Source organism: Drosophila serrata, unplaced genomic scaffold (assembly GCF_035046125.1).
Source record: "Drosophila serrata isolate PLE 108 unplaced genomic scaffold, ASM3504612v1 contig_272, whole genome shotgun sequence".
Taxonomy (NCBI): domain Eukaryota; kingdom Metazoa; phylum Arthropoda; class Insecta; order Diptera; family Drosophilidae; genus Drosophila; species Drosophila serrata.
This window is the reverse complement of record NW_028257170.1, coordinates 11,575,126-11,602,334: the sequence shown is the minus strand read 5'-3', so window position 1 is coordinate 11,602,334 and position 27,209 is coordinate 11,575,126. Positions and strand designations below refer to the sequence as shown.

General features: G+C 40.3%; 7 protein-coding genes and 1 pseudogene across 12 annotated transcripts in view; all 8 read left to right on the top strand.

The window, feature by feature from the left end:
* Positions 1–27,209, top strand: part of LOC110190179 (uronyl 2-sulfotransferase homolog pip-like) — a 40,973-nt gene that overhangs the window by 12,288 nt on the left and 1,476 nt on the right. The window contains exons 2-5 of one of the 5 annotated variants that reach the window (XM_086834485.1): positions 8,818–8,984; positions 14,035–14,093; positions 15,043–15,608; positions 15,968–17,901. In XM_086834485.1, the coding sequence (XP_086690611.1) occupies positions 8,818–8,984; positions 14,035–14,093; positions 15,043–15,608; positions 15,968–16,307 (1,132 nt within the window). In that variant the 3' untranslated portion in view covers positions 16,308–17,901. Of the gene's footprint in view, positions 1–8,817; positions 8,985–14,034; positions 14,094–15,042; positions 15,735–15,967; positions 17,902–22,452; positions 23,602–26,730; positions 27,180–27,209 lie in introns of those variants that run through there. The other 4 variants (XM_086834488.1, XM_086834487.1, XM_020960527.2 and 1 more) reach the window with 4 other exon arrangements.
* LOC110190008 (uronyl 2-sulfotransferase homolog pip-like) lies at positions 16,108–17,895 on the top strand. Its single transcript, XM_020960306.2, has 3 exons — positions 16,108–17,301; positions 17,362–17,516; positions 17,576–17,895. Exons 1-3 carry the CDS (start codon positions 16,415–16,417, stop codon positions 17,803–17,805), a joined length of 1,272 nt encoding a protein of 423 aa, XP_020815965.2. The 5' UTR covers positions 16,108–16,414; the 3' UTR covers positions 17,806–17,895.
* Positions 17,907–20,550, top strand: LOC110190009 (uncharacterized). The gene is made up of 9 exons (XM_086834307.1): positions 17,907–17,911; positions 18,013–18,058; positions 18,141–18,458; positions 18,517–18,761; positions 18,817–18,971; positions 19,036–19,208; positions 19,343–19,899; positions 20,146–20,300; positions 20,375–20,550. The coding sequence occupies exons 1-9, from the start codon at positions 17,907–17,909 to the stop codon at positions 20,548–20,550; spliced, it is 1,830 nt and encodes a 609-aa protein (XP_086690433.1).
* On the top strand, positions 20,862–22,072 carry LOC110190010 (uronyl 2-sulfotransferase homolog pip-like). The gene is made up of 3 exons (XM_020960309.2): positions 20,862–21,299; positions 21,354–21,508; positions 21,770–22,072. Exons 1-3 carry the CDS (start codon positions 20,944–20,946, stop codon positions 21,994–21,996), a joined length of 738 nt encoding a protein of 245 aa, XP_020815968.2. The 5' UTR covers positions 20,862–20,943; the 3' UTR covers positions 21,997–22,072.
* LOC147643570 (uronyl 2-sulfotransferase homolog pip-like) lies at positions 23,046–23,590 on the top strand. Its single transcript, XM_086834489.1, has 2 exons — positions 23,046–23,271; positions 23,306–23,590. The coding sequence occupies exons 1-2, from the start codon at positions 23,046–23,048 to the stop codon at positions 23,500–23,502; spliced, it is 423 nt and encodes a 140-aa protein (XP_086690615.1). The 3' UTR covers positions 23,503–23,590.
* Positions 23,698–24,826, top strand: LOC110190011 (uronyl 2-sulfotransferase homolog pip pseudogene; annotated as a pseudogene). The gene is made up of 3 exons (XR_015271995.1): positions 23,698–24,278; positions 24,341–24,495; positions 24,554–24,826. The product of XR_015271995.1 is annotated as a uronyl 2-sulfotransferase homolog pip pseudogene (transcript).
* On the top strand, positions 24,889–25,895 carry LOC110190012 (uronyl 2-sulfotransferase homolog pip-like). Its single transcript, XM_020960311.2, has 2 exons — positions 24,889–25,445; positions 25,509–25,895. Exons 1-2 carry the CDS (start codon positions 24,985–24,987, stop codon positions 25,705–25,707), a joined length of 660 nt encoding a protein of 219 aa, XP_020815970.2. The 5' UTR covers positions 24,889–24,984; the 3' UTR covers positions 25,708–25,895.
* LOC110190014 (uronyl 2-sulfotransferase homolog pip-like) lies at positions 25,738–26,954 on the top strand. Its single transcript, XM_020960312.2, has 4 exons — positions 25,738–25,752; positions 25,919–26,478; positions 26,535–26,689; positions 26,779–26,954. The coding sequence occupies exons 1-4, from the start codon at positions 25,738–25,740 to the stop codon at positions 26,952–26,954; spliced, it is 906 nt and encodes a 301-aa protein (XP_020815971.2).

The window sequence follows — 27,209 nt, the reverse complement described above, 5'->3', positions numbered from 1 at the left end:
AAAACAAAAAGGCAAATTGTCTTGCCACTAATAATGATGAAGGCGATAATGAAGATGTTGTTGGCCTGATTGACACTTTTATTCAACGACCATGACTGTGACTCTGACTTTTAGCCGCTGCTCGATTTGCACAGATGTCTCCATCTATCTATCTATCTGGGTACAGTAATACTTGCATATATGAGACATTAGCTAATCTTAATTTTATGAGTCGAATTAAATATAGATCATTTTATTTTGGTAACCTAAATTGTAATTGAAAGATTAAGTTAAAGTTACAGAAATACACAAAATTTTCAAGTATAAAAAATATTTTAGAACCTAAAAAAATTATTATTAAAAGTTATGTAATTTTCTTAATATTACATAATAAGTATCTATGACTGGAAAATAAACATTCTTGCGGTTCTTAAATAAATGTATAAGATATAATTCTAACAACTTGAATATTTTACGGTTTTGGTTGCTTTTTCTTTGTAATTGTTGCTGGTTGAACCTAGGGAGATTTGACTGTACCTATCTATCTGTATCTGCACTTGTATCGGATGAGGCGAAAACAATTTGTCGTTTGGGCGGGGGGAGTGGCAGGCTTGCAGATTTGCAACGGAGCGTTGCAGTTGCACGTTTCTTGAAAACGCCGCACAATTTGCAATTGAAAGTTGAGTTGGATTTTTCACTTTTTTACGTCTTTTGCACAGTAACCGCAGTTAGCCATTTGATCGAAAAGAAGACCTTTTCGCACCAACAGAATGCTGTGTCCGGTTCGGATTTGGTTTTTCCCTCTTTTTCATTTCCATTTTCCGTTTCTTTTTTTTTTAATTTTTAACTCCGCTCTCTTTTATGGGATCACGTTCTATTTGAAACGTGAATTATTTGCAACAAGCCAGGTGATGGATGGAAGTAAATCATGAGAGAGAAGGAGGATAGAAATATTTAGATATAGAAAATCAGGGAAAGAGTAACATACAACCCCAACCCGCGCATTCAACTCAATTTTCAAGTGCGTGTTAAGCGCCTCTTTATAGCACACGATATGCTGCTATGTTATGTCCGATTTACGATATTCGATACAGGCGCGAAATGCCTTCGAAAATATGTATTTTCCTTTTCTCCGCCAGCATCTCTCTCCTCAGCAATTGTTGTGTTTTGATTATTATTTTGCGGCTGTTGAACGCTTCGGCTGGCAAAGTCATTAACTTTTATTTTGTTGTATTATATTACACTTGAGCGTGCCGAAGAAGATTACAATAATTTCGGGCAAGTCGTCGCTTTTGGCTTAATTGTATGTGGATTTTGAGGCTGCACTCATTAAATTTTGGTAGCTAATGGTGGGCTAACATGGAAAAGAGGTAAAAATACTCAAATATTACAAGTAGACGAGTATTAGAAGTGCTAATTTGCCCTAATTGAACTATATTTATAGTTTTATGTACAAGAGAACGTACTGCTTTATTAACTTAGAGTAAAGTTCTGGCTTCGAATCGAATATATTGTATTTGTTATACATTCCTCATTAAAATTAATTCTTATGGTGTTAAGTATATCAATAATTAATTACATAGTTAAAGTTAAATAAGTTTTCATCGCAGCTTCTTATTTGTTGAGTAGAAAAGAGTCTTGTATTTTTAAGTATAAAATGTAATTGTTAAATAGTATATAAACATAAGAACATTTGCAATTTTACGCTTCAACAAATATATGAATAATTTAAAGGCTTTAAATCTTATATGAATTTAATGTAATTTAATGCATTAACTTTTGCCTAAAACACTGCTAAACTCTTAATGGTGAAAGCCACTACCGAAATTCCATTAGGGTCCAAGCAAATTTGCTAGACCCTCTCTCGCCCTGCTTAAACATGGTCTAAAAGCAATTTGTTGACCCAACTTTTTTATTTTGGTTCCGTTGGCTTGTTTACTTAAAATTTATCACAATTACTTGCCACATAAAACGCAATGAAAAACGAGAAAAACTGTTTTTTGATGAGTTTTTAAATGCTGACAGAGTCTTGTTATTAGAGTAAACAAACCACAAAAAAATAACGAAATAAAAGAGCAGCGGCGAATGCAGAAAAAATAAAGAGAATAATGGTAAAATGTAGTTCAAAAGTGGCATAACATTTGTGAAATTAAAATAAACACAGTTCCAATCTGTGGATGGTTGTTGCTACTTTTGTTTTGTGGCTTCAATTAAATCATATGCCAAGCTTTGCTGGCTTTTCGTGCTGCTGAAAACCGTTGCTATATCTATGGCTTTAGCTACTTATACAATACAATATCAACCGCCCCCAGACAGTTCGTCTCTTTTCCACTGCCAGTCGGGATGGGAGACGTGCAAAAACAAAACTCAAAACCGAAAACCAAAAAACTGAAAACTGAAAACAGAAAAGAAAAACAATTGCATAAAAAATTCACATGGCTCGAATCGTTCGCGCTCGTCTCTTTTTCAGATTATACAACTTTCTAATCAAAATATTATTTTATTATTATTACTCGTGGCGCATTTTTCGTTATTTTCAAACATTGCCTTACTTCACTTTCGGTGCCGTCACTAAATTCAATTGCTCAATTGACTCAATCAGCCGCAACTAAAAAGTACGCTTCGATTTTCTTCGCTTAGATTTTCAAAACTCACAGCTTCCGCTACGCACTTTTCGTCCAAGATTGCTCCGAAAAATACTCTGAAAATACTCGAAAATGTGGGTCATCAGCTGCCAAAGTAAAACCAAAAATCATCGACAGAGGCACGTAGAACGCTTTAATTACAATTGGCCTAGTTTCGCTCCGAGCCCAGATTTAGGACCAGCCTGAGTTGTGGCTGTACCTGATGGCTATCTGGAGATAAGTATATATGCCGGCCCACGTCATGGAGGCTGCTATCAGATCAGAGTTAATAGTTTAATTGGGAGTGGGCCACAGGGAACAACGTTTCCTACAGCCAAGCCCCAGGGAAATGTGATGAAATGTGCCGAAATAGGTCTTTGGATATAGGTTGAATGTCTGTAGAAACAATATTTTTTTAAGGTTATACTATTTCTTTTTTATTAGTAAGTTTCAAGTTCCATTAGTATGTTTCCAGTTCCATTAGTAAGTTCAAAGAAGTACATAGCTTTTGAATTAGAATTAACATAATACAAAGATTGGTTGTTTAGATTGATAAGATATTTCGTTGTTATAAAATTCTTAGAACATTTACTGTGCTTAAATGTTATATACAAATTACAAGTAATTAACAAAGACTATCCAAGATTCTGTACCTATATTTTGTATTCTTTAGTAAAGCCACTCTACAAAAAAAAAAAACCATATATCTTTGCTTTTAAATCATGAACTTATGAACTCAAAACTCGCAGTCCCAATTAATCCCAAAGAAATACACGAACAAAGTCCAGCTCTGTACAACTCTTTGTCTTGGCAAACATCTTGGGCAGATAAAATCCCAAGAAATTATCTCAAAATGGCTTTCCTATGACCTTAAACGGGCTAACTCTTTATTTTCGGGGTTTGTCCCTAACGGAACCCGTCGCCTAAGAAATTGAACCCTGACCCAGCTGACCTCATTGCACCTCTCTATGCGCTTCTCACACACTTTTCCTACGGGCTTACACAACCAACTCGGAAGGCCTCATTAACTGACCTTAGTTGACAATTTTAATGGCTGTTTGAGCCGGACCCACGAAAATTGCCTAATGAAGTGCTCATGGATTGCGAATGCGAGCCAAAAGTCAGGCGAAAGGTTTCCAGAAAAAATGGTGGCTGAAAGTTTGTTGAACTTTTGCTACGGCAAAATAAAATTAAAAATATGTTTCGGGTAAGGAAAAAAATTCAATTTCTTTGCATATTAAATCAGGCAAATCATTGTCTGACCCGGGGCCAAACTAGTTATAAAAAGATCTGCCGCCGAGCGGTTGGGTTATGTCATGGTGCCAGGCATTTCCTCCAAAATGCTAATGTTGGCACAAAGAATATTTCGCCAAAGTCAGGGCCAGATATTCTCCGATCCCATGATTTCATAATTCCGTCAGCCTTTGCGTTCTTACCAACTTGCTTGGCCACTTCTATCTATCTATCTAATGCCCCGATGCCCCGGGGGCATAACTGGGTTCAAACACCTTTCGAAAACTTGCCTAATGCGTGTATTGATTGGAGTGTGTGCCGGCTTCCAGTCGCTATTCGGATTTTTCATCTTCAACGCGGCTCCCCCACGGAAATCGGGGCCCATTGCGAAAGAGATCTTCATGTCTCGAACAATTTGTTGCGCCTGCTCTGCAAAATAAACCAAGATGGAGCTCTTGGCGGGATCTGTGACTGGAGTTGAGGTTGCTTCATTGTATATCACCGAGGCATATTTCGAGTGTTGTTTGTTTACAGTGCAAATTCCATAATTCCAACCAGCGAGAGTGTGCGGCATAAAACGTTGGGATTCAAAGAATTTCAAGTCAAATGATTTGTATTCATGAGTACTATTATATTATAATGGGTTTTAGTCAAGGAGTAATATATACAAAGAAGTGACAACTGAGCTTAACTTACATATTCTTGTTTAAATAAAATATATGATTTTTGTAGGATGTACACTATTTTTTCCCCGTGTGTCGCACATTTTGCAATTTTCATTTCTAATGCCTTGGAAACTGGCTGCAATTTGGTTGGTCGCTCGCCGCTTTACAGTTTGATTAGCTGGAAAATTTGCCATCGTTTAATTAAATTATGTCTTCAGTCGGTAGTTGATAGTTGGTAGGAGTTGGTGCCTGCGCTTACGTGTATGGGCAGTCGAATGACAATGAGCGGAAATGGCGGGCAATTTGCATGCAACGGCAGCTGACTTATTCCATTTCCATATCTCCCCTAACCTGCCCCTGCCTCTTAAGTGAAAGGTGCGGTCCGTTGGCCAACCTAACGCTGAAAAGCATCTTGGCCATTGAACTCTGCGTTCTAAGGCAACTTCTCGGTGATTCTGTAATTTCTCCACACCGAGATGGAAATTGAATTTGCTAAAAAAGAAAATTGCTGGATATGCATGAACCGTAGAAATTATCTAAACAACCATTCTGTACCTATAGTCATGGCCAATAGCTTTACCTGCTAGAAAGATACAGTTAGGTAGAGAATGGTATGTTAACCATTTATTATTTTAAGCATAATGATCTTGAGTTAATTAGTATGATTTGCAAACCATTATACTTGAATATACTTTAAAATGTGATTTAAATGGGTATTAATAGACCAACATTAGGAGAAATTCAAATGTTTAAAAATTATGTATACTAGTTTCTTTACTCTTTAGATTTCATAATTGAGGAAGGAACATTATTCAACATTTCTTAGTACGTAAAAAATAAAGTTCAAATATCTTACAAATCAAAAACAAAACATCTAATGTTAAACAAACATAAGAAGAGACTTCAAACAAGTATTGCAAATAAAAATCCTGTTCGAAGAACAATGCTTTCCCCAGAATCCCAACTTCTCTCCCAATCTTATCCGAAAATTCTTGCTACAAAAAGCCAGTTTATCTTATAAATTCGTATAACTCTCCGTTCCATTTCACTCATTACCAGCATGCACGCACATATTTCAATCATCTTGATGAAGTTGCAGCCAACTGTGCCACTGTGGAAATCGAGCTCCAAGCCATTACTCTTGGAACCTCATCACTTCCCACTTGCCACGCCCAGAACGCCCCCTCAGTGCCAGGGAAATAGAGCCCGTATCGCATATAGTATATAGTATATATGGTAGTGTGTTGAGACTGCCGAAAAAAATCGCTAACGAACCAAGTGTGGCCGAGGTCCCTGGCTCTTGGTCCCTAATGGCCTGCACATGTGCTACGTGGCAGCAAACGAACTGCAGTCGGACACGGGCGAAATACACCCCCTTAACCCTACAAGACCCATTCCTAGAAACCTAGACTAGAAATGTCCAAAAGAAATCGACGCAGTCACGTAAAATTATTTTAATAATCACATAACTTTCGGCATTTACACGCCGGGCGATCCAATGGGAGCAGCAAACAAAATGTCAATAAATTTCGGACTTTTTGTTTGAGCTAAAAAAGAATAAGTACAAATACAGAAGCGGTGAGAAAATTAGAATCAAACAATATAGTTTTAATACCTTGCCTGGGAATTGTAATACATATTTTATTAAGTAAATGAATATTAATTTCTGTCAATTGCTGAAAAATTAATGTCAATAAGCAAAGAGATTACACAGGAAATAACTATTTATTTTTAATGCATTGACTTCATTATTTATTAGAATATAGTTTATAAGCACAGTAATAAGAATTGTTATAGAAATTTTGAGCTAGTTTCTCCCCCACTGTCAAATTGTCAAATCTGTCTGTTAAAGTTAGTCAACAGATAAACCTATCGTAAAAAGAACTCGATTTCCAAACCGTCTTACATTTATCCATAAATTTTGATGTTAATGATTGATTACAATAGTAAACCAGGGCCTGCATTTTATCTGATATCAAGAAAACATATTAATGTTGAAATAAATGTTTATTTACAAACAGCTGCTGCTGTTAAAATATTCTAAAAACATACTCCAATGACTATTGTTTCGACCACATTTGTATTTCAGTAACAAAGTTGGGATATGCAGAAGAAAAAGTAGAAGTTTCAGCGGCCAGAGCGCTTAAGTGGGATTTGCGGGGCACTTTAGTGTCAACTTTAACAATAAGTTGGTCGAAAAAAGAACGTGGCGCATAAATGCCGAACAGAAACATTCGCCTGCACATAAGCCGCAAACTTTTGGCGGCCACTGTGGGCTAATGAAATGAAGCCTCCCCCCAAAAAAAAAAAAAAAAATATATATATATATGTACTATATACTTAAGAACTTGAGCTGATTCCGCACAGCAGGTGACCGTCTGTGTTTTTGTTGGGTTCTTTTTCTGGTTAGCCCCTGGTCAGTGTTTCAGCTATCAATTGCATCTGTCTATCCGGCAGATACATTTCACTAAAGTCAGAACTGGGATTTTTCCAAAGGTTGTTCCCCCATTTTCCTCCTTTTCCGTCCAGCTGAGCAACTCCAGAGCAATCGTTTGAGATAAATTACTCCGTGCACCTGATGACAAACTAAAAAAGACCCCTCGGACTAAACTCCAGAAGATGGGGAAGGTTTTCGTTAAATAGAGTATTTTAACAATTTCAAAATATTTGCAAAAAGACTGTCAATTTATAAATAAAGAATAGAAAAATGAATATACAATTATATTAATAAACCAGCATACATATAAACCAGAAAGATCACAAGATGTGAAATAATTTAGATTACGCTGAGTTAAGAAGAAATTCTTTGCATTAATACAATAATATTATACTTAAAAATTTAAACTAAACACAATATAAATACCTGCTAAAGTGTATTTAAACTTTCGACTTCTGAAATCGATGAACCTGTGCTCTGTTTATTTCTTGTATTTGTATTCCCTTCTATGGCCGCATTTATTGTCATTATTATTTTGATACCTTTTTTAAATTTTCTGTTGTTGTCTGCACAGTTTTCCTGCTATCTGCCGGTAGATTTATGCCAACAAAAGCCAACAATAAAAAATATATATACACACTTTTCTTTTGCTTTTAATTTTGTTTCTTTCTGGCGCTGTCCAGTCGGAGCTTCGGACAGCTGCATTAAAAAGTTGCCAAAGAAAACAGTTTGCATTGCAATTTTTCCTTGCTTTTATTTTTCAGCTCTCCTTCTTTCGTTTGTTGTTTTCGTTATATTTCTTTTCAGCTATCAACATTGTGCAAAAGAATACAAAATAGGAAAAAACTAAATAGAAATAGATATATATGTATGTTTTTATTTTATATTTTTTTGTGTGTACATTAGGAGTGACCAGGGCCCACAAAAGGTTGTCCGGTCTGTTGCAACTCGGTTAAGCCCTGCCAGCATCCAGCATCCAACTTTCAACTTTCAACTGGGTCATTGTTGTCCTCCCTGGCTTACCGACTCGAGCAGAAATAATGCCAAATCTGAATGCTGCGAATTCAATTTGATGGTGTATAAAAAATATATATTCAGAAAATAGAACAATCGAAAGTAGTTTAAGCTTGTATGTGAGCTTAAGCAAAGTAAGCTACAGAATATATACTTTGAAGCTGTGATTGATAAATGTATCTTTCTGGAGCAGGAAATCTTTTTATTGGATTTAAATTGAAAGAGAGAATGTTTAATACCAAATGAGATTATATATATTGTATTCTATTATTTTATTTTCCAAATAATTTGAATAATCATTTTACAAGAGTACCAAAAAAATCACTGTCGACTTTACCTTACCAAAGCTCTTTAAGTTCGTTAAAATACCCTATAACCTTTGCTGTACCGCGCACACCTGACAGGTAACCCTTGGAGCAACTGCCCACAACTCATCCCTCTTTGTTTGTTAATTTCTTTTATAATTTTTGCAATTTTTCTTTCTCTCTCCCCTCACTCAGTCCGGTGCATTTCTGGTGTCCCTTCGCCGATTTTTGCTTTGTTGTTTCGTTTCGTTTCCGTTCCAGGTTTTCAGAACTTAATTAAATGTTGTCACAGCGCACACTTTGTAGTCCCAGTGCCAGGACCTCTGCCCCTATGCCACCATTTACTCCCTCGTCCTGTCCTGGGGGTAGAGGAGCGGTCCGGTCCGCTCCATTGGCAGCGTTGGCTGTTTGTGACAGCAATTCGAAGTGTAAATGAAATAATAGCTGCTAAAAACCAATTTGGCGTAAATTATAAAAGCTTAATGGGCTTTGTAAGCGGGGCTGCCCCTGCCTCGTTGAGCAACCTTTGACTAACAATTTATTTACTTGTTCTCTTGCAGTTCGGTGGAGCTGATAGCCCTGCTGGCTATTTCGTGCACCTTCTTCCTGTTCATGCACACGAACAAGCTGAACAGCCGCCTCAAGGAAATGGAGGTGAAGCTGCAGCCGTCCGAGTTTTCGGCCCTCGGACTGACCGGCAATCACATCAGCGGACACGATGCGGGCAGTAAGTCACTATATCCCCCAGATACTCCCCAGATACTCCCATCATACTCAGATACAGCCATCGCATAGATGTACATACACATCTCGCACCTGAGAGGAGCCTCATTTCCATCTCGCAACAACGAACACAAGGCCAGATTGTGGGCCAGAATTTGCGCTCGATTGCATTCGCGTTGCGTATCGGAATAAGGCATACATAATTTGCTGCCAAACAAAAACGAGCGTTTTCTGGAGCGTCACTTGAGATTCTGCCATTTAGTAGTCGTCAGCATGAAAGCCCGAATTGGGCTACTTACTAATAACGCTGCCGTCATTAGGCAACAGCGGAAAATCCAAAATCGAATCAAAACCCTCTCTGGAAATGCAAACCCTAATTTCCATGCCGGAAGTTTTGCGGCCTGCCCGGGCCGTGCCATTCCACTTGCAAATTAGGCAAAAGTTGCCCCAACAGCAGCAGCAGCAGCACAGCTGTGCCACCAAGTGATCTCCACTTGGCTGCTTTTCTTCGCCAGGGGAAAACCGTGAGCCCAGGGGGCCGAGGAGCGGGAAAACAGAAGATTTCACGCCTTACTGCGGTGATTGCCAAACAACAACAACGCCAGTCAGCTGACGCCAGTTTGTTTGGTGGTTATAGTAAAAGAAAGAAAGCCTCTCTTTGGGTCGCGAAAATAAAATACCCTAAGAGACAAGTGAATCATGAAGCTACTTCGAATTAGTTTCTTTTAAGTTTTAAATTTGTTTTTTAATACAAATAGATTTTTATATTTAATTATTTTTTAATGACTAACAAATATGTATAACGTAGATCATACTTTATATTGTTTGAAAGAATAAGGGAAAGATTACTTCAAGTGTTAATGCACCTGTCTATGTAACTCCTGCATTATTCCTCCTCTGAAGTACACGTATAAGAACTTGAACGATGAAAAACAACAATTTTTTTTTTTAATAGAAACAAATTGTCTAAAATCCCAATACTTATAAATAGTTGTACTAAAAAATTATCTTTGATGTAAGTTGCATTTCAACGTACTTAATTTAGTAATTTAGTAGTTTTCATGATGAACTCACACATTAAATTGTTTGAAGCCGTTTTAGCCCAGAAACATGTTAAAGATCATTACACCCTCTATTTAATGTTTAACTTATATTTTATTCCTTGTTAATGGTGATGATTAGATTCCATTTCAATTATATAAGAAGCATGTAATAAACTTTTAAGTAAAACTAAAATCGTATTCATTTTAAGTTGTATATTAAATTAATATAAATGGAATAATTGTGTTGTTTTAGAATTCTTATTCAATGAACCTAAGATATATGTTAAAATATTTGTAGTCAGCTTTTTTAATGAATGTTTAAACTTTCAATAATGCCTAATCCCAATTAAAGTCAATTTGAAAAGGGGTAAGAAAAAAGGGTAAAATTCCGTTACCAAGTCGATTTTACACTTTGCAGTGAGTAATGATGATGGTAATGATGATGTGGAAGCGGATAAAGTCGGGGCAGATGCACCGTAGAGTCCAGAGTGCACTTGTGCGCTGTATTTGCCACACAGCTGGTGGCATCTTCATTGTTGCCGCTCTTGCATTTGCGTCTGCGCACGCGTCAATTGCCGACAGTTACAAATTGTACCCTGTTAGCCCCTCTCCACGACTCCCAAAGACAAAAAAAAACCGGCTAATGCCAAATGTACCTACATAAAAAGAAAAAGTAAGAAAGAAAGAAAATATTTGAGGAAAAACACATTTAAAGAAGGGAATGCATTTTTTTCTCCTGGCAAAAGACAAAACGAAATAAACAGTGTGAAATTCATCAAAAAGGTTCGCCTTAAGCTACTCGTTCATGCATCCATTCATAAATATTTCATTTAATTGACTCACACGACTCGGGGTCGAGTACGAGATAAAGATACGATTATGACGACGTACTCAACATGCTCGTTTAAGCCATCATGATGATGACACCGTTTGTTGGCCGTTGTCGGTTTTTTGGTCTGACTGTTTTTTGTTTTGTTTTTGTATTTTATTTTTATATATGTGACGTACACACATGTATTTGTCTGGCAACATTGAACTTGACTTAAGTTAATTAACGGCGCTGAACGTTGCAAGCCAACTTGGCTGGTGGTTGGTTGATTTCGTGGTCTAATGAGCAAGTGGAAATGTGCAGAGAAAGGCTTGGGGCCTCAGATCTTTTATGTTAATTTCTCGAATGGAGAAAAATTTAGCAAGTGGGGTAACCAAAGAATTAATTATGGAATTTAACCTAGTTTTTATAGCGATTTACATTAAGCCAAAATCCGCAAATTCATCCAAAGATATGGATATGGTTTTAAGATACTTTATGCTTGGATAAATTGCTGACACTAATTAATATTAACTGGCCCCTGTTTTAGCGGTTTCTATACATGATCTGAATTGTTTCTAATTTATTCATTTAAAAATTTAATTAAATTAATTCTGTTTAAATTATTCCTTTTTAAGCTTAAAAGCTTTGCCGATTATGAAAGTTCTCTTAAAAACAAATCTAACAACTTTTATAAATAGGAATAGCAGAGATGAATGCCGGAAAATAAGTGAAATAAAGAAAGATTTTCTGATATTTGAATTGATTGGTTCAATCTAGTAAAAATAACTCAAATGTTGTTTATGAAAACTATGCCAGATAAGTTGTATTATCTGCTTAAAAAAACTAAAATAATAAGGGTTCCTGTATAGACAAATCATTTTAGATAAACAAATGACATTCAGACACTTCTAAATGTGAATTTATATCCCACAATTTCCCAAATAATATTATTGATACCTCTATAGTTTTTCCGCAAATCTTTCAAGAACTATCCCATGTCATTGTGCCAACCCTCGCCGTAATAGATCAACCATCTTAAGAACCTTTCGGCACTCCACCCTGTCAGAAGCCATTGTCTCTCAAGTTAAAATACAAACCCGACAATTGCCTGCACCTTTAACTGGAACAGCGAAAAAACAAAAATCTTTGAGAAAATGTAGCAATGCCAACTTTGCCCCTGGCTGAAATGCATTGCAAACCAGTTTTTCGCGCTCACTACCGAACCGGGCAGCTTTATTTTCAATTAGACAGCCACATAGACACGAACTAAGACACGGACCAAACACCCATAAAAATAGCACCAACAGCAATAGCAGTACCTATACTTACACCGAAAATAATAGTCTTTAAATGGCAGTCAAGAAATTGTTAAAGCTTACCAAATTCCAAGAACCAAATCCATATATCTCAACTCTATGTGATACTTAAACTTTGTTTGCGTAAACGAATATTAATATCGAATCGAATTTTAAATTATCTTCTTAATGTCTAAAAATTAAGGTTAAATATTACATTTTTCCAAGTGCAGCTAGTTCGTTAGCTGGCCAAACTAAGTGTTTCGGAGTTGAGGTCCAATTCGGTTGGAAAATGCAAGTAAGCAAGCAATTTGTGTTAGCAGAGGCGGTACCAAGGGGCTCGGATAATGTTAGAGTCAGATCTTGAGATAGGGCGGGAAAGAGAGATTGAGAAGTGAAACATAACATTAAACTAATGAACAAGGTTTTGGGTGGGTCTGTCTCAGAATTCCGGCTTCAATCGAAGCAATTGAAGGTTATTGTTTGATGCGGAATAAGGAAATAAGGAAAATTAAAGCATTAATAAAAGACTTCAGTTTTATATTTAAGCTACTATGCCAGATATATACTCAAGTCCCAAAGAAATGGCTGTAAAACTGTTTAAAGTTTGCCATAAAATGTTAATTAGTATTAATAAAAAACAACCTTTTCTCCCAATTAATATTTCACTAGTTTTACTTGAGTCACCTCTTTCCTTTTACAATTTTCAACCAAAAACACTGACCAAGCCCCGCCACAGAATAAATACACCTAGGTATTCATGAGTGGCTCATATTCTATAGACTGTAACATGTGTTATGTCGTTCACCTTCAACACAGATGACAGTTCAAATGGCCAATAACCGGAGCTAGGCTATAGCTATATTGAAGGTCGCCATAGAACAACGCAGAGAAAACCAAAAGCCAAAACCCAATCAGAGTAACATAGTACTGCAATTGGGATGTGACCCAATTTCGAAACCACACAAACCCAAAAAATAAAAGAATCAAGTTAAAAAGTGACAAATAAAAGAGAAGTGCTGGAGAGCAGGCTTCTATTTTAAGGTTTCGACCGCAAAATGTATTTCACTCTTGGTTCAGTGACTTTGTGTCGGTGGTTTTTGAGCAGAAACTCGGCGAAAACCAGTTGGGGCAACACTTTCATTCACATTTTCCAGCGAACTGTCCAATTGACCAAATACAACGGATCTGGTTTAAAGGCAATCGGACTGGATATGCGTCGATTTACAGACTTCCTTGTTTACAGTTTGCCATCGAATTATGAAATACTTGGCCATAAAAATCGAAGCCAAAACAAAAGTGGCCCACACTGTACACTTGAAAATCAAGATGTTTTTCCGCATCTCTCCGCCTCGAACTGCTGATCAATTGCAGTCATTTGCCAGTGGGCACTAAACTCTGGCTGGACAAATGCCTGGCATCAGGATTTTAATTGACCACAAGACACGCAGAAATATCCATTTGCATGCGTTGGCTTTGAAATCTCGGCGGAGGGAGAGAGATACCTTTCGAAACCCATCGAGGATGATCCCTATCGCATCCGAAGTGAGCCGGAAAAGTGAAAGGAGTCATCATGAGCTTGCATATTTATTGCACTCGTCTTTATTTATTTATCATAGCTGTAAATGGCCTCAACTTCGCCTTCGTCTTTCGAATATTGCATAAACACTTTTGGGCTCAAGTGAAAAGTAAAAGTGTTTCGGGTTGCTTCCTTTTTTGGCGTCAGTTTTTAAGGTCATCGAAATAATTCAATCTAATTGGGGTCGACACAGCTGATATTTGTAATCAAAGTAGATTAAGATGAGATAATAGTGGGGTGTCTTCGGGGAAATGATTTATTTGCTATGAAACTCTACTTTCTATTATAGTACATGTCCCTTAACCCACCTTTGCTAACAATTTCAGAGCACGATGACATCAACACTCTGCACGGCACCTACCAATATCTGAAGAGTACCGGACAGGTAAGCTCGAGTTCCATAAATCCGATATATCTTGCATTTTGCCATCTCGTCGTAAACATTGTTGCATACATTTCTGGTGGCTCATAAAGCAGAAAAATAAAAGAAACCATCAAAAGCGACCGACATGTGGAAAGGTAGCTTCAGCTCCTTGGTGTTTGATACTGCATTTAGCCTGTAGCTTACAGCATATAGCATTATATAGCATATATAGCATATTGCCTGCCCTAAAATCTCACCCATTCTGTCTCTCTCCGTCTCGCATTCATTGTGTCAAGCGTGGACTCTCATAAATATCTGTAGCATTCTCCTCCCGAGACCTCACACACATACAACACAAACAACACTCCCTCACCAAACACACACTAGAAATATGCAGTTTAGTCCTCTGGTAGTCTATTAGCTATCCCTATACCTATATACTATTCTATACCGACTCTGACTCCAGCTAGCTCTCCTACACTATCCCTCCTTACACTAACCAAACTACGAAAACTATAAAGACACTTCGACTCTGTCTTGGAATTTTGATAGCTCAGTTCGAAAGGCGGCATTTTTTGGGTCGTTAGTTAGTTTGCGACATAGACGCAATAGAAAATCGATTTATAAAGATTAAATAGCAAAGGTAAGTGTCCGTTATGGGGAGGATTATTATTTATGCCCACGTACTCCAGCTGCGAGAGTTACGTTCAAATCTTTGCGAAATTCCTTAAGAGATGGGACGCCTCCAGGTGCCTTCTTTGTTGCTTCCACAAAATAAAAAAAATTAAATCGCCAAACCGCTTAAAGTCTACTCGTCTTTTACAAAACTTTATACTATATGTTGTTGTCCTACTTGTGTTTGACTCGTTTATGTACGTGTGCTCTCTGTGCTCTCCGCCACCACCAATGGTAGAAACCCGCAAGCTGAAAACTACTCCAACTAGCACTCCCAACTTTTGCAATCCGGCAGCTAACCCACCTGACCGCCGCTCAGCTGAACAACACCCCGCGGGCCCAGCTGGAGACGGTGTTCTTCAATCGCGTCACCAAGACAGGCAGCGAGAAGATGATGGAGTTGCTCAAGATCCTGGCCGTACGAAATAATTTCGAGGCTCGCCGCGATGTCGAAGGACTCTACGAGGTGGTCATTATGCACAACGCCTACGCCAAGAACTTCATTCACACCGACATCCTGAATAGCACCATGGCCAACACATACACCAAGCACGTGGCCTTTATAGACTTTGCCCTGCTGGACGAACCCTGGCCCATATACTTTAATATGGTTCGCGATCCCATTGAGCGACTGGTCAGTTGGTTTTACTATGCCCGCGCTCCTTGGTACCTGGCCGAGAGGCGGGAGACCTTCGGGGAGGCCGTACAAATGCCCAGTATCGAGTGGCTCAAGAAGGACTTTAATCGCTGCATCGAGGAGCAGGATCCCGAGTGTGTCTATGAGCAAATGGAAATGGGTAACCTGGGTGATCACAGGCGGCAGTCACTGTACTTCTGTGGTCAGGTCATGGAGGTGTGCATGTGAGTAGAGCTGTGCCAGAGAATTGATGGAATCTAGCTATGGGTGGGGCTGTTCAATTAGGGATAAAAATCTTACCAATCAGGAAAATTAAAAATTAAAAAATATAAACAATTTTTATTTTGACAATGAATTTGTTGACTCTTCAACTCCCTTCAACATAAAAAGTGTATTTCCCTTGTGGAACTCAAAATATTAAATCAAATTATCGATTATTTTTCCAAGTCCAAAAATGCACTTCAAATCCATAAAGATTATATTGAGTTTGTCGGTAAAGTTATCGACTTAAGAGCAACCCCACCTTGGCTGATTTTCCACCAAAATTAAGGCAAGGAAGGAAATGAAACCCACTTATCCTTAGGCCATTCAATTCCCACGAGGCCATGCAGCGGGCCAAGAAGAATGTGGAGGAGCACTACGCAGTGGTTGGAACCTGGGAGGATACGAATATCACCCTATCCGTTTTAGAGGGCTATATACCACGCTTCTTTGCCGGGGCCAAGGAGGAGTATTACATTTTGAGGAGCAAGTTGGGAGATGTCAATCGGAATGCCTTTAGGCCCACTCTCAGTGACAATGCGAGGGCCCTGCTAAGCCGAAACCTCACACGAGAGATCGAGTTCTATCAGTTTACCAGGCACCGATTGTACAAACAGTATATAGCGCTTCAACTGGATGCTAATCCCAAGCTGAGGCTATAGTCGAGAAATAAAACTATGCTAATTTTCGTTATCCTTCCGTAATCTTTTCCGGTTTAATTCTAACTACAGCTTGGTGGACTTTTTTGATTGCAAGCTTGGGTAGGATAATGCTCAGATTTAGTCTTATGTCGCCCATATCGTCTATGCAGCGTATTGGATATAATGTTCACGCTCGTCGGAGCAGCGAGGAGGAGTATGCCGATTCCGGCAACCATGGGCATCACCACGATCACCACTCACACCACCATCATGTGCATCACCAGGCAAAGGTCGGTGATCCTGATCACAAGGCAGCACATGACAAGCAACTGGCTATACCCGAAAGTGGGCACAAAGCGGATAAAGATATTTTCGAGGACGACGAGGACGATGAAGAGGACGACGACGATGACTTGGCCGATGGGGTGGCAACCCAAGGTGACGATAGCTTTAATTTCGAAGCCGATCTCCTGAACAACACCAAGTTTGCCGAGTCGGACTTTGTGTTCTTCAACAGAGTTCCAAAGGTGGGAAGTCAATCCCTGATGGAGCTGATGGCCCGTTTGGGCAAAATCAATGGATTTAACCACGCTCGCAATAAGGGCGGTGCCCACGAAACGGTCCTCATGAACAAACAGCGCCAGGGTGAACTGGTTGCCGAACTCCTGACCCGGCCAAAGCCGCATATTTATAGCCAGCACATAGCCTACATTAACTTCACTCGCTTCCACCTGCCGAAGCCGATATATATTAATTTGGTCCGTGATCCCATCGACCGCATCATCAGCTGGCACTACTATATCCGCGCTCCCTGGTATTATCGGGACATGCAGGCCAAGCTGGGTGACAAGGCACCGGCCATGCCCTCGGATGAGTTCCTTAACCTCGACCTGGACACCTGTGTGAAGAACCACGATCCGCACTGCACCTTTACCCAGGATCAGATCAAGAACCCAGTGGGCGATCATCGCCGGCAAACGCTCTTCTTCTGCGGCATGAATCAGAAGCTGTGCATGTAAGTAGGAAGCCGACAGGGACCTTAACAAGCTCATCAACGCCACCTAACCCTCGATAGGCCCTTTAACTCGGAGGCTGCAATGCAAAAGGCCAAGCGAACAGTGGAGTCGGAATACGCAGTAGTGGGGACCTGGGAGGATACCAATATTACGCTAACCGTTCTGGAGGCCTACATACCGCGTTTCTTCCGCAACGCCAAGGTTGCCTACTACCGTAAGAAACCGAATCCGAGCTCAAGCTGAGGGTAGTCTCAATCATTGTCATATTTTCAGTGGGCAAGGAACGTTTGTCAAAAGTGAATCGCAATAATGTCACTCGAGTCGTTAGCGAGGAAACTCGCGTTATTCTGAGGAAAAATCTCACCAACGAGATTGAGTTTTACGAGTTCTGCAAGCAACGTTTGTATCTGCAATACGCCGCCTTGAGTCATGGCAAGAGATTCGGGGAAGATGACTATCTTTTGGTGCCAGAACAGAAAAACGATTACAACGAGGAGTATTAGCAGGGATCAATTGCCACAGAAACAAACTCATTTAGTGCTAAGGAAGTGTGAAATGTAACTCAACTCAGGATGCCACATAAACCTAATTTTACTTAATGCTAATGAAGTTTTAATTTAATCATCCCAATCTATAGGAGCGATTCTGATTCGAAATTTAGAAAGAAACACCAGACAAGTTTTGATTCCTATAGCCTCCGATATACCCAGTATTCGTTTGCTTTCTGTTTACCCCGTACCTCGCCTAGAGCTTTCTGTGTGTATCTGCATCTGTACCGATATCTGTGCGTCTGTCTGTGATCGATCTCCTTCTTACACCTGTGTCCTGACCTTTGCAGCTGTGGCGCTTGAATCCCAAGTTCCTCAACAACACCAAGTTTCACTCTCGTGATATAGTCTTTTACAACCGAGTGCCCAAGACGGGAAGCGAGACTCTGATCGAGTTAATGATACGTCTGGGCGAAAGAAACGACTATCAGAACGAGCGGGCGCCGTTCTCAAAGCCCGTTGGAATTTACTGGTCCGTGGAGCGTCAGAAATCAGAGGCCCAGAGAATTTTTGATCTGCAGGAGGATTCTGCATTCGTCTATGTGGAGCACATGAACTACATGAACCTAAGGCCACTCCATTTCCCCCAGCCCATCTTCATTAACTTGGTAGGAACAATTATATGCACTTCTGAGGTTCCCCCCTATTAAACCGTACATTTATCAGATACGCGACCCCATCGAAAGAGTTATCAGTTGGTTCTACTATAAACGCACTCCCTGGAACTCTGTGAAAATGTTTGAAGTCACCGGAAAGTTTCAGAATCGTTCGCATTATGTCAAAAACTTTGAGGATTGTGTGCTCACGCACGATCCGGAATGTCGTTACGATTTCGGTCTCAAGTTCAAAGAAGATTCCGCCGATCACAAACGTCAGAGTTTGTTCTTCTGTGGACACTCTCCCATTTGCGAGTATGTTCTTAGTTCGACATTCCCATAGTTTCGTTAACTATTAAGTTTCCCCCAGGCCATTTAATACGCCAGGAGCAATAGCCAGGGCCAAACAGAATGTGGAGCGAGATTACTCCGTAATTGGTTCCTGGGAGGATGTTAATGTGACTTTGACTGTGCTCGAGCACTACATACCTCGTTTCTTCAAGGGCAGCACTGATGTGTACTATGGTAAACCCAAATTAAAATTAAGCAACATAGGGGATAAGAAGATATAATTCCCATCTCTCCGTAGAACCCATCAAGGGCCTGGCTTTTAAGAAGCAAAATACAAACCACTGGAAGCCCAAGATTAGCGAACGCATCAAGCAAATAATGCGAGCCAATTTCACTCAGGAATATGAGTTTTATCACTTTTGTAAACAGCGCCTGTATAGGCAATATTTTGCAATAAACAGACACTTGCATGTCTAAGGACCCAAGAAAGTTTCTCTTTCTTTTCCACTAATTACTTCCTCGTAATCCTGTATTTAGTTTTCGGTGTCGAGTATTTTGAATGTTTGTGTGAGGAGAGGAGACTCATCTATCTGCACACTTTTAAGCTGGAATCTTTGGATGCCGCTCAACTGAATAATACCCCCAAAGCTGAGAGGGACTTCATCTTCTACAATCGTCTGGAGAAAACGGGCAGTCAGTCGATGACGCGACTCCTAAGTCGTCTGGGCGATGAAAACGGATTTGATACATTTCGGAATCTAGTAAGAGTCGCGAAGCCAAATATACATACTGAGGAGGATGAAGAGGATCTGGTGGAACAGCTGTCCCAGCTCCCTACTCCCGGCGTCTACGTGGAGCACTCTAACTGGATCAACTTTACCAAGCACGACAGTCCACGTCCAATCTACATCAACATGGTGCGCGATCCCATTCAAAAGGTGATCAGTGCGTACTATTACCAGCGTCACCCACTGATCTTTGCCCAGAGTCTGATGCGTAATCCCAATAAAAGGGTACAGACCAAGAAGTATTTCGATACCACCTTTAACGAGTGCGTTAAACAGAGGATAGCCCCTCATTGCGTCTTCGATTCCCACAATCCCTTCAACGGCGATTGGCGGAGGCTTTCACTTCACCTCTGCGGAAATTCGGAAATTTGCACGTAGGTCTTTACGAAGTACACAGAAAATATGAAAACCCAAAGCAAGTACAAACGGGATTGTTGTTTGAGCTAGAAGAAGGGATTTCTTAACTCTTTGTTGCTCATTAATTAAAGTCAGGTTATTCAAGTATAACGAAAACCAATTCAAATGAAGTTAAATTCCAATCCCTTTAGTACTCGGCTTTGTGAATAAACAGTTTCGTTGAGCTTCAGTGAGTAAATGAGACTTTGAATACTCTTACGTAGACATTTCAACTCTGAAGTCACTATGCAATTAACCAAGATGAAAGTGGAACGCGAATACGCAGTGGTGGGCAGTTGGGAGGATACGAATGTGACCTTAGCCGTTTTAGAGGCATACATACCCAAGTTCTTTGCCAATGCCAGGACGGTCTACTACAGTAGGTTTACGCCATAATTTATTCATAATTGATCAGTACTCACTCAGATATTTCCCTGAACATTTTCTACCTAGGCGAAATGCAAAGTTTCAACATAAACACTGTGTCGCATGACAAACATCTGGATGCGGATGTGGAGGCGTATCTGAGAAACAGTTTCTCCTGCGAAATTGAGCTGTATCTGTTTATTAAGCAACGACTCTACAAGCAGTACATTGCTGTCCATAAGGATGAATTTCCCACAGCTTAGATATACATATCAAATAATAAAGATTTTACCAAGACCAAATAGTTTAACCAATGATTTTACATCCAAATTTCAAACCGAGTCTTTCTTCTCCTTTCGCTACTAATCATTTTTGGATATCCTGCTTGAATTCACTCTCCGCCGCACTACCCATACAAGAAACCAACTCAAGGGTCTATGAAACCTTTGCAGATCCTCCAACTTAGTGCTGCGAAACTGAACAATACCCCCAAAGCGGAAATTGATGTGTTGTTTTTCAATCGGGTTCCAAAGACCGGCAGTATGCAGCTAATTGAGCTGATGAGACAGCTGGGTAAAATCCACGATTATGAGGTGGAAAAAGATCCTCAGAATGGAGGTGTCGTTGCCCTGTTAGAACCCGCCGGGGAAAGCGACATGATCGATAATATTGCCAACCTACAAGATGGTACAGTATTCGCCAGTCACGTTAATTACCTGAACTTCACCAAGTATGAGCAACCGAGGCCCATTTACATAAACATGGTCCGGGATCCCGTGGAGAGGGTCATTAGTTGGTATTACTACATTCGGGCTCCGTGGGTCTTTGTGCCCGGAAGGCGGAAGAATAACCGCGAAATGCCAAATCCCAAATGGGTTAACACCGAGTATGATCAGTGCGTGGAAAGTGGCGAGAAAGTCTGCACCTACATTGAGAATTCCCTGTTGGAACATGTGGGCGACCATCGGCGACAGACCTTGTTCTTCTGCGGTCACAATGAGTTCAAGTGCACGTGAGTTAGGTAGTTTTATCCCGATTTCTGTCATCCCTTGAAACCGTTCCGTAGGCCCTTTAATGCTCGTCTGCCCCTGCAATTGGCCAAAATGAATGTGGAGCGAGAGTACGCTGTGGTGGGAACTTGGGAGCACACAAATGAAACCCTGGCTGTTCTGGAGGCCTACATACCTCGCTATTTTGCGAATGCCTCCAAGATGTATTACTGTAAGTTTCGTTGAGGCCAACTCTGAAGAAGGAATGTTTTCAAAATCAAAAGTAGCTTTGCAATTCAAACGGATACTCTATACCAGAGACCAAAGATTATGATAAAGTTATTTTAGTTCTATGGCACGAAAGTATATTAATATTTATTACTTTTGAAGATAATAGTATCTGATTCTGTTTCAATTGATTTTTGAATGAATTCGTTCTTCAGAGTTTAGAGTCAGTAAAAAGCTTAGTTACTTAGGAACACATTTTTCACAGCGGGTCTACACGCCAATCGTCAGAATACCAATCCCATGAAGCCGCATATTTCGCAGCATATAATCGATATGGTTCGTCGAAACTTTACACGGGAAATAGAATTCTATCAATTCTGTCGTCAGCACCTACATAAACAGTATCTAGCCCTTAAGCTGAATGATCTCAAGAAGTTTGACAAGGGTCTGTCCAGATTAAGTGAGGCCAACGAAATGGCCATAGGAAACTAATTTTATAAAATAATTTATTCATAAATATATTAATAAAGAAAAGGGAATGATATAAGCATTCTCTCGAGGGGATAAATAACTGAACACTTTTTGACAAATTGAGAAATTGAACTAATTATGTCCTGTGCTACGATATAATTTCTACTAACTAAGGGTATGTAAATATCCTATATTTTCTGCTCTCTTAAACATCTTTTAAAGATCTGCTTTGAATTGAATGAAAAACTTAAAACTATTGCTTTATAAACAAAATAAGGAAAAACGTCTATCGCTTCTCTCCCTGACCTTCGCAGCACTACGAAATATTGTTTAGGGTTTTACCTATCGCTTAATAATCCGAGAAAGGCAGGAATTTAATTTATTGCTTAATAACAAAAGGAAAACATTTAGGGGAATTCGTAAGCATACTCACCGGACCTTGAGTACGATCGTTCATCTTGTTAAACTCACCTTCAGCTTCACCTACTGAGCGCAAGTCGCCTGAACAACACTAAGAATGCAGACATCGAAGTGTTGTTTTTTAATCGAGCCGCCAAAGTCGGAAGTGAGTCAATGCTGGAACTTTTCATAGCCCTGGAAAAGTACCACGAGGACCTTACCCTGGACCGACACGGTTTGCACACTCGCACCGTTCGCCAAATGGATAAACCTACGAGGCGCGAGTCCGCGGAATACATCGCCGACCTGGAGGATGGAACCATGTACATAGAACACATCAATTGGTTGAACTTTGACGAATTCGATTTGCCCAAGCCCATATATATAAATCTGGTCCGTGACCCGGTGGAACGGGTCATAAGCTGGTACTTCTACGCACGTGGCGCCTACAAAAATGCCATCGAATATAAAAAAAAACCGGACCAAAAATTAAGGCCAGAGTCCTGGTATAAAAAGAATTTCAATGACTGCGTTCGGAGCGGAGATCCGGAGTGCCAGTATGTGCCGCATACTGTCAAGGACCCGGTGGGGAATTTCAAAAGGCAGTCGTTGTTTTATTGCGGTCACCACGATGATTGTATGTAAGTAGATAGGACATTCGTGAAGATTAAATGCTTCCGGAGACAAGAAGTGAGCTAACACGATATTTTAGACCCTTCAACTCGCCAACTGCTGTGCAAATGGCCAAGGAGCACGTGGAACGGGATTACGCAGTGGTCGGAAGTTGGGAGGATACCAATGTCACCCTAACCGTACTTGAGAACTATATCCCGCGATTCTTTCGCGGTGCCAAGCTGATGTATGAAAGTAGGTCTACAAAATGCATAGCACCAAAGATAATATTACTTATTTACATATAAACCCCATCTCGAAACAGTGAACAATGACAAGATCACCAATCGGAACAAGAACAAGCGCAAGCCTTATATTGATCCCGAGGTAAAGGCGATGATTCGCAAGAACTTCACCAACGAGTACGAGTTTTATTATTTCTGCAAACAGCGCTTGTACAAGCAGTATCTGGCCATAAATCTCAAAGAGTTGGAGAAGCATGGTCTTTTGTATTAGTTGGGTTAGAGCCCTGAAGTTTATTTAGATTGTAGTCGGTGATATATTATGCGAACAAAACATACTCTTTCAATAAATAGTACTCAGTAAATCAGTAAATTAGTAGACTAGACTAGACACACTATCCGTACTCGTACACGTTGAACCCATCTCAGTGTCTCATTGTTCGCTACCCTCCCATGAAGCTTCTAAACCCTTGCCCTATCCCCCAATCAGTTAGGTGACCTAACACCTCGTCACTTAAACAACACAGCCAAGGCCGAAATGGATCGTCTCTTTTTCGCGAGATGCGCCAAGGTGGGCAGCGAGTCGCTAATGGAGTTCATGGAGCATCTGCAGGATATCAACAACTTCCGTGTGGATAAGTACGGAGTGAATAAAAAGTCAAAGAGGCAACTGAAGCCCCTGGCTCAGGCGGAGGTCGCTGGCTACGTATATAACCTGGATGAGGGATCCGTATACATAGAACACATCCCTTGGATCGACTTCAATGAGTATAACCTGCCCAAGCCGATCTTCATTAACCTGGTTCGAGATCCTGTGGAACGCATGATCAGCTGGTATTACTACGTCCGCAACTCATATAGGAATGCGATATTCTACCGAAATCATCCGTTGGCCCCGCTAAAGCCCACGGCATGGTTCAAGAAGAGCTACAACGACTGTGTGAGGAGTGGGGACCCCGAATGTCAGTATGTGCCATTGGCAGTTGCCGATGCAGAGGGCAACTTTAAAAGGCAATCTTTATTCTTCTGTGGCCACAGTCAGGACTGCTTGTGAGTGCTGGTAGGGGGGCTAAGTTATGAGAAGTGTTTGCCTAACCCAAAACCTCTTTCAGGCCCTTCAACTCCCCTCTGGCTGTTCAGATGGCCAAACGTAGGGTTGAATCGGAATTTGCAGTAGTGGGAACTTGGGAGGAGACCAACATAACTCTGACCGTTCTAGAGCACTATATACCTCGTTATTTTGCTAGAGCTAAGATCATCTTCCACAGTAAGAATATCATACAGAGATATATCATAAAGTTAGCTCACACAAGTTCCGTTTCTAGTGTACCAAAAGTCTCTACAGAATCGCAATCGCAATAATCGAAAGCCGATAGTGGACGAAGATGTCAGGGCCATGGTCAGACGTAATTTTACCCACGAGTATGATTTCTACTACTTCTGCAAACAGCGCCTTTATACCCAGTATATAGCCCTAAAACGAAAGGAACTGGAGGGACTAATTCACCCTTAATCGTAAAAGACTGACCTCTCATTAGTTGTTTTTTTATGTAGTTCTTTCTGTAGTTCGTTAATAAAGTACTCATTAGTAATTGTAACTAACCTGTAGGACAGTGGCAAAAACGTGACTTAATACATACCCGAATCCTAAATCCAGCTTGATTCGTTGCGGAGTGCTCGTTTAAATAACACTCGAAAGTCCCGACTGGACGTGATCTTCTTTAATCGTAACGCCAAAGTGGGAAGTGAGGCATTGATGCAACTTACCCAGACCATGGCGCCCAATAATAATCTGACAGTGGTGACCAAGGGCATTCTGCAGAGTAATTCCCGCACCCGATCGCCTCCAGAACGAATGGTACAGGCTCTTTGGATTAACGAGCTAGAGCCGGGCACTATATACATCGAACATTGCAATTGGCTGGATTTCCACAGATATCAGCTACCAAGACCCATCTACATAAACCTGGTTCGAGATCCGGTCGAGCGGATGATCAGTTGGTATTACTATGTTCGCAGTGGCTATCGCAGTGCTATCCACCATCGTCGATTTCCCAATGCCACTATCAAATCGGAAACGTGGTTCAAAAAGAGCTATAACGACTGTGTTCGCAGCGGAGATCCCGAGTGTCAATATATCCCTGGAAGTGTTAAAGAAACTGAGGGTAATTACAAGAGACAATCCCTTTTTTTCTGCGGCCACAGTCGTGAATGCTTGTAAGTAACTATGGAAGCAGAACGGTTGCCGTGAGGAAATCTTCAATTGAAAGTACATTTCAGGCCCTTCGACTCTCAACATGCCATTCAGCTAGCCAAATTGAATGTGGAGCGGGATTATGCGGTTGTGGGTACTTGGGAAGAGACCAACATTACTCTAACTGTACTTGAAGCCTACATTCCAAGATTTTTCAAAGGAGTCAGGGATATCTTTGAGAGTAGGTCTCGTCTTACTTCCAATTCCAAATCCATAATACCTTGAAGGGGGCTTAAATGTCAGATTTGGAAATGGATGCAAGGATACTTAGTTTCATTCGGTACTTGAACACTTTAGGCACTATTGGCCCCTGGGATAGTTAGCAGAATATACCTACACTTCATACACTCCGTGTCTCATCAATCCGTATTTTTGTATTAGCTTAGAACTCTGCTGAACAAAAAAAAAAAAAAAACAAAACCAATGATCTTCCCAGCTCGGACGGGTGACCCTTATGAAATTGAATATTACACGATTTGCGGCTCTGGAAGTGGTTGTCTTCAATCGACCAACCCGGGTGGAAAGCGAGCAAATGATGCCACTTTTGCGGCAACTGGCTGCTATGAATGATATTAATGTGGTGCTTAATGGACCCGTGAGAACGATGAACAGGACACGCACTGAAAAGGAGCAACTCACAGAATTGGAATGGGCCAGTGAACTGGAGAAGGGATCCATCTATATGGCACACTCCAACTGGCTAGACTTTGAAGGCTTTGGCTACAAGAAACCGATCTATGTTTCCTTAGTGAGAGATCCCATAGATCGGATGGTCACGGATTTCTACAAACGCCGCTCTTGGGTGAAGAGAGCTATATTCCGAAGGATGTATCCAGGGCGTCGGGAGAGGCCAGAGGAATGGTACAATCTAAGTTTCAGCGAGTGTGTAAGAAGTGGAGATCCGGAATGCCGATTTGTCCAGTATTCAGTAACGGACTATATCCAGGACTTTAAAAGGCAATCCCTTTACTTTTGCGGCTCAGAAGCCGATTGCTTGTGAGTAGGTTAACTCTTCCTGGTCTTCAAGACTATATAACATAATCAATCTGTAGGCCGTTTAATTCCCACAATGCTATACAAGTAGCAAAACGTCGAGTAGAAAAGGAATATGCTGTGGTGGGAACCCTTGAGGAAACCAATATAACGCTGACTGTTTTCGAAAAATATATACCCAGATTCTTTAATCACGCCCGTTTCCTATACAAATGTAGGTAGTACCAGGGGTTTCAATACAAAACCAGGGTTCAAGTACCGCCCACACCATAGGAAATGTTATATAAAGACTTATTTTTTCAGTGAATAGCAAAAGTATTCGGAATCGGAATCGGAATAATCGTAAACCCCACATTGACCCAGATGTTAAGGAGATGGTAAGACGCAACTTTACCAACGAATACGAGTTCTACTACTTTTGCAAGCAGCGTTTGTATAAACAATATCTGGCCCTGCAACTCGAGAATAATCTTAATTGAAAATAGTATTGAAATACTGAGAATATAACTGAGTCTATTGCTACTGAATAAATATAAATACGAGTATTACTTACCTTTCTATACATTTATTTAAATTAAATAAGCGGTCAGGAATTCTCCCTCCCTAAATCTTTAAGAAATATTGTTTTGTAAGTGAGCTAAGTTAGGTAGATACTACTCCCTCTTATTCCCAAACAAATGCGTATCAAACCCAAGGACTTGAAGGTAACAAATAAATGAATTGTTTTATATTAT

What these genes read in the sequence shown, in the direction of transcription:
- LOC110190008 (XM_020960306.2), top strand. Translation starts at nt 16,415, where the DNA reads ATGCTCAGATTTAGTCTTATGTCGCCCATATCGTCTATGCAGCGTATT. An exon ending in ATGAATCAGAAGCTGTGCAT is followed by an intron (nt 17,302 to 17,361) that starts GTAAGTAGGAAG and finishes AACCCTCGATAG; the next exon opens with GCCCTTTAACTCGGAGGCTG. An exon ending in CGCCAAGGTTGCCTACTACC is followed by an intron (nt 17,517 to 17,575) that starts GTAAGAAACCGA and finishes TCATATTTTCAG; the next exon opens with TGGGCAAGGAACGTTTGTCA.
- LOC110190009 (XM_086834307.1), top strand. An exon ending in TACCTCGCCTAGAGCTTTCT is followed by an intron (nt 18,059 to 18,140) that starts GTGTGTATCTGC and finishes TGACCTTTGCAG; the next exon opens with CTGTGGCGCTTGAATCCCAA. An exon ending in AGCCCATCTTCATTAACTTG is followed by an intron (nt 18,459 to 18,516) that starts GTAGGAACAATT and finishes TACATTTATCAG; the next exon opens with ATACGCGACCCCATCGAAAG.
- LOC110190010 (XM_020960309.2), top strand. Translation starts at nt 20,944, where the DNA reads ATGATCGATAATATTGCCAACCTACAAGATGGTACAGTATTCGCCAGT. An exon ending in CACAATGAGTTCAAGTGCAC is followed by an intron (nt 21,300 to 21,353) that starts GTGAGTTAGGTA and finishes ACCGTTCCGTAG; the next exon opens with GCCCTTTAATGCTCGTCTGC. An exon ending in TGCCTCCAAGATGTATTACT is followed by an intron (nt 21,509 to 21,769) that starts GTAAGTTTCGTT and finishes CATTTTTCACAG; the next exon opens with CGGGTCTACACGCCAATCGT.
- LOC147643570 (XM_086834489.1), top strand. Translation starts at nt 23,046, where the DNA reads ATGCTTCCGGAGACAAGAAGTGAGCTAACACGATATTTTAGACCCTTC. An exon ending in AAAATGCATAGCACCAAAGA is followed by an intron (nt 23,272 to 23,305) that starts TAATATTACTTA and finishes AACCCCATCTCG; the next exon opens with AAACAGTGAACAATGACAAG.
- LOC110190012 (XM_020960311.2), top strand. Translation starts at nt 24,985, where the DNA reads ATGCAACTTACCCAGACCATGGCGCCCAATAATAATCTGACAGTGGTG. An exon ending in GGCCACAGTCGTGAATGCTT is followed by an intron (nt 25,446 to 25,508) that starts GTAAGTAACTAT and finishes AGTACATTTCAG; the next exon opens with GCCCTTCGACTCTCAACATG.
- LOC110190014 (XM_020960312.2), top strand. An exon ending in GGCTCAGAAGCCGATTGCTT is followed by an intron (nt 26,479 to 26,534) that starts GTGAGTAGGTTA and finishes ATCAATCTGTAG; the next exon opens with GCCGTTTAATTCCCACAATG. An exon ending in CGCCCGTTTCCTATACAAAT is followed by an intron (nt 26,690 to 26,778) that starts GTAGGTAGTACC and finishes TTATTTTTTCAG; the next exon opens with TGAATAGCAAAAGTATTCGG.